At 32.5% G+C, this 4969-nt stretch overlaps 1 protein-coding gene across 1 annotated transcript in view; it reads right to left on the minus strand.

Moving 5' to 3' along the window:
* Nucleotides 1-4335, minus strand: part of LOC106473113 (dynein heavy chain 5, axonemal-like) — a 46533-nt gene extending 42198 nt beyond the window's left edge. The window contains exons 1-4 of the mRNA XM_022401611.1: nucleotides 4104-4335; nucleotides 3730-3948; nucleotides 3267-3329; nucleotides 2175-2413 (exon numbers count right to left, since the gene is read on the minus strand). Of these exons, the coding sequence (XP_022257319.1) occupies nucleotides 2175-2413; nucleotides 3267-3329; nucleotides 3730-3948; nucleotides 4104-4328 (746 nt within the window). The 5' untranslated portion in view covers nucleotides 4329-4335. The remainder of the gene's footprint in view (nucleotides 1-2174; nucleotides 2414-3266; nucleotides 3330-3729; nucleotides 3949-4103) is intronic.
* Nucleotides 4336-4969: the final 634 nt, after the last annotated feature.

Genomic DNA, 4969 nt, shown 5'->3' on the forward strand with positions numbered 1-4969 from the left:
GTGAAATGGAAAAAACAATCCAATGGAAGACCAAAGAATGTAAGAAACACTCCATGAGATGGATCCCATCAAAGCAAGAGAAGTGATCTGCTACCAGAAACAAATCCAAAGGGCATGATATATTGTAAGGTAAATACAATAACTATAAACTCAAGAAAGGAATTCCAGAGTGATAAAGCACAGGTCCAAGAGTGGATGCCTAACTGGCATTTAATTGAAGTAATGACCATAGACTTGTCCAAGTGTATCATTACAAAATTACCAAATAAATGCAACTGAAAAAGAGGACATGCCCAATAAGCTGCAGTCATCTGCAGAAAGTTGATATGCAGGTGATGTTCCCCTGGAGACCAGACTCTGGAGAGAGAGAGTGATGGGGTTGAGAACCATCCCCAACCAGAAAGACACGTATTAGTGGACAGGGGAAGTGGCATACCCTGAAATGTGTTGGAGTGATCAAGTTACCACAATAGAGGAGTGTAGAGAGTAAGACAGATAAAAGCATAAAAGGGAATGCAGAACATGTTCCAATGATCCCTCAGAACCCACTGAAGGAGACACGTATGCATGACTGAGAAGAATCAGGACTTAAAAGGAAGCAAGAGTTCCCAAATGCAATAGAGAAGTGACTTGGATACCAAAATTTCCATGACATGAATATGCAAAGAAAATCCCCAGGTGGACAAGAAACTGAGTGGGAGTCAAAACAGATTTGGAAAGTTAGACCAGCAAGCCCAGGGAAGAGGTTTTCTGAAGAAAAGTGGAGGTACTAATCACCAATTATTGTCGAGACAGGGCCAGGAGAAATATAATATAATAACAACAACAATATAATAATGGAAATGAAGACCTAGAAGATGCATGCACCAAACAAAGGAGTACATGATCCAGTTGAACATGTAAAGGGTTGTAGCTAAGCCAAAAGGAAGGGTGTAGAACTGAAAGACATGACAATGAGGACAAAACAGAGAAATAATGGGACAGAAGGTAAACAGGAACATTAAGAAAGGCATTTTAAATGTCTTCCCTGCTTAAACACAGCCCGGGAAAGAGGTCTTAACACAGACTAAGAAAGTTGTCTATTCAGAATCGAGGAACAAAGACAAAGGAATTCAGAGATGAATTGGGAGCACCCCAAGCAGAAATAAAAGAAACAAAAACTGAAGATCAAGAAATATAACAGGGCTATAGAAATGGAGTCACAATGAAGAGCAGGACATGAAATATATATGACAATGTGGAGTTGGGACAGAAAGAGATACATGAAGTAAAACAACTAAGGAGACATTATGACACACAGGTAAAAAAATTTATGAACATAACAGACAGAAAAGGAGGAAGTACCTGTTCCACATCAGAGAGAGAAGGGCCAGAAACAAAAACTGGAGGTGGAAGATTTGGCCAAATTTGTCCACAAGTGATGCAGGATCCACAGAAGGTAAAGAAACAAAACAACTAGGGGCCCAAACTGGAGAAGAAATAGGCAGAAGAGAACCAACCACCTGATGTATGAAAATGGGAATATCATCACTGAACTTTGCACACTATGGTTCATCACAGCTCAATAAGGTTGTGAAAGCTAAGTTATCCATAACTTAGTGGTGAGGGCCACTGAGTGAAATCCAAGATCTGTCACATGCAAGTGTGTGCTCTAATGTCAGTTCAATGAACAGATAAAGTACCTCTAGTCACCATGCAATACACATGGACACACGTAGCAGTTGAGTTCATTCAAGGATTGTGCTTGCACAGGAAATTACACAGTAATTGCACATGAAGTAATACTTCTTGGGTGATGCAGAGATATAAGTAGAATAGCTGAAGTAAATATTTACAAATTGTTTATTTTAGGAAAATTTTAAGTTAAAAAAATACCAATAAAATCCAGTTCTGAGGAAATGTATAATGATACAATTACTGCTGGCATGCAAACCACAATGTACTGGTATACTGGTAAAAATGCACACCTCTAATAGTAAACATAACAAAACATAAAAACACATATAAGAGAAACATTTAAATTTTTTAGTTATTTGGTTTCTGGTTTTTAGATGAATGATTTTGTTTTGAATTGTTTATATTTTTATTGAGAAGGGTCTTTATGATTGTTTTAACTTATTACACAGTTTAGTTCCATAATTACATATATTTTTTACTTAATTATAATGATATACCTGTTCTGAAAATCCAGAAGTTCATTGTTTATCTCTTCAATATTAATGTTGGACCAGAGAATTTCATAGTAGCTGTTGACCCGATCTACAACGTCATTGTAAAGTCGATAGAGCTTGTGTAAAAGACCCAATTCCTTTTGAATCCGATGAAGTCTTGGAAAGTTTGATACTGGAAGACCAAAAAGGCCTGCTCCATTAGAATAGCTAATGTATTTCCTCCACAATGCATCAAACTGATTCTGAAACACAAAATTGAACAAACAGTTACCAATATTACAGTTGCAGAATATTTTCATTTTAGAATTAGAAAAGGTAGGTACTAAAAGTATCAATTCATGTTGCTTCTACAAAGACTAAAATATTTAAAATTACTATTTGAATCGCATGTTTTGCTAAGGAAGTACTATAACCTGATGTTATTTTAAACATGTTAATATGTATAATGTAACAAAACTTTAACATAAACATGCCCTCAAGTTTTTTTTTTAGGTCAACTAATTTGTATATTCACTGTAGACATTGAACAAATTGTTGAATAATGTTTCCCTAAAACTCTCAGTTACTGAAAATAAAACTGAAACTTCTAAGTTTTAAATTTGTTCTGGTATAAAACAAACAGTTCAATTACTGATCATATACAATCTCTTGTGAGAATTGGATTTTTAAATTCTTTTATACACAAAGGTTTAACTTGAGTATATAATTATATAGATCTTGGGCTATATAACAATAAAATTTACCTGAAGTTTTAGCTTACCCCTTTTCTTATGTTATTTTAGATTATTTAACTGTAATATATTCTCTTCATTTAACATTTTGTGGTTTACCAGCTCAATTACAGGGTTATCATTATTGCACTTTTTATAAGACACCAAAGTTGTAAAATTTCTTTAAAATTGTGCATCTGACTACCAGCCAGTGGACATTTTTATGTGATGCTATACATTACAATTTGTATTGTAGTAACTGCGAATCAACCACAGAAAAAATAAAATTGATCACCATTTTCAGTTTTCTAAAATAATTTTCAAATAATCAAATAAAACTAAACCTTTAAATCTTAAACATTTCATCAAAACCTCATTCAATCACCTGATATATTCCAAGCCTTTCAGATGCTTCTTTTGGTGAAAGACCAGCAATCATAGGACCATTCTTAAGAAAAAAAAACCACAAAAAATAAATGAACAATTTTAAGGCATCAATATGCATAAAAATTATTTTCAAAATCTTGGACAAACACAGTCAGTCCTAGTTTTTGCATTAATTTCACTTTTTTCAACCAATTGTCACAGTTCAATTTTTTATACTCCCTAACATCTTTTGATATTCTATCATTAAAACAACTTACAAAAAAAGCTCTTATATTTCTATATGTAAGTTTTATAAAAACAACAATAAAATACTGTTTTACCAAATTAGTTGAGCTTGAAATTAAAATAGGTAAATAAATAAACTGAAGAAAAACACCATCGACAGACAATTTTCATCTTCTTATATAAAGAAAAATTCACAGATTTATGTTAACACTTTGATAAATAAAACACATTAATACCATTTCGTAGTCCCTATAATAATCTTGACACTCATTATCAAAGACTGATAAGTTCTCTAAGAGTTCAGCTTTAAAATGAGGTTGGACATAAGCTAGTATTGTCTGTGTTTCTCCAGCCAGGGCTAACAACTTTTGCCAGGAGTATCGAACATTATCTACTCTCTCCATTTCTTCCTTGGTTACATTCAAACTGTGTTTATTCAGAATACTGTAACATTCCTAAAGAATTGGAAATATAAATGTCAGAAACCATACTCTCAAACCATGTTACATGAAATATATGTAAATCAAGAAGAAAATTTCATAATGAGTCATATAATTCTAAATATAACAAGACAAAGAAATGGCTTCAAAAAAATTAATAGAATTCTTACTTCAACAGGCCCAATAGCAAGGTCAATTTCAATTTCTCGATCACGAACTTCTTTCAAAGCAGACATTGATGTGCGGATATCATCCAAGTCTTGAACAGGCCTACTTAATCTTTTTGATAAATCATTTATAGCACTGAAAATCAAATCCATTTGAAAACTATATAATTTTTTCATTGACTTTCCATACTGAACAGACCACACCTGAGCCTCTAGAGCTAATGCCATCTTTAGGTTTTCTAGAAGAAAAAAAACGAAAATTTAAAAACTTTTAATTTGTTTTTATTCCTAAAGGAATAATCCCATCTAAAAGAATTGATAGAGAATCAACATTACCAGCAGCCCAAGTGCCGTGAACATGTAAAAGTCTGATTTACACAAGTAGTTTTAAACATATGCTTATCCCTCCAACTGGAAAAATGAAAAATCTGCTATCTTACTTTTGTTTTTTCATTATTAGCAAAAAAGTTATAGAATAAACTTAAAATTTTCTGCATCATATATTTGTTTGTGTTAATCCACCTGTAGTTTGTTTTCTGCATTTATCTGGAATTGTAAACTACCAATTTTCAAACAAAATGCACTTTTTTTTTTTATCAACATACTGTTTCATTTGCCATTTTACAAAACTAAGTCAACTGTAATTATCAGATAATGTTTTTGCAGTTACGTTACCATTTGTGTTGTAGAAATGCTTTTTATTCAAAATGAGTTATTTTGTAATTGAAAGGCTAGTTCTCAATAACTGTTGTTATTTGCTGTTTTTTAGTCACCTGCACAAGATAACTGAGATTCTTCAAGTTATTTATTTAAGACAATAGAAAGTTCTAATTTTCCTATATTGAAAATTCATTTCCGATAGGTACTTA

Source organism: Limulus polyphemus, unplaced genomic scaffold (assembly GCF_000517525.1).
Source record: "Limulus polyphemus unplaced genomic scaffold, Limulus_polyphemus-2.1.2 Scaffold5895, whole genome shotgun sequence".
NCBI lineage: Eukaryota > Metazoa > Arthropoda > Merostomata > Xiphosura > Limulidae > Limulus > Limulus polyphemus.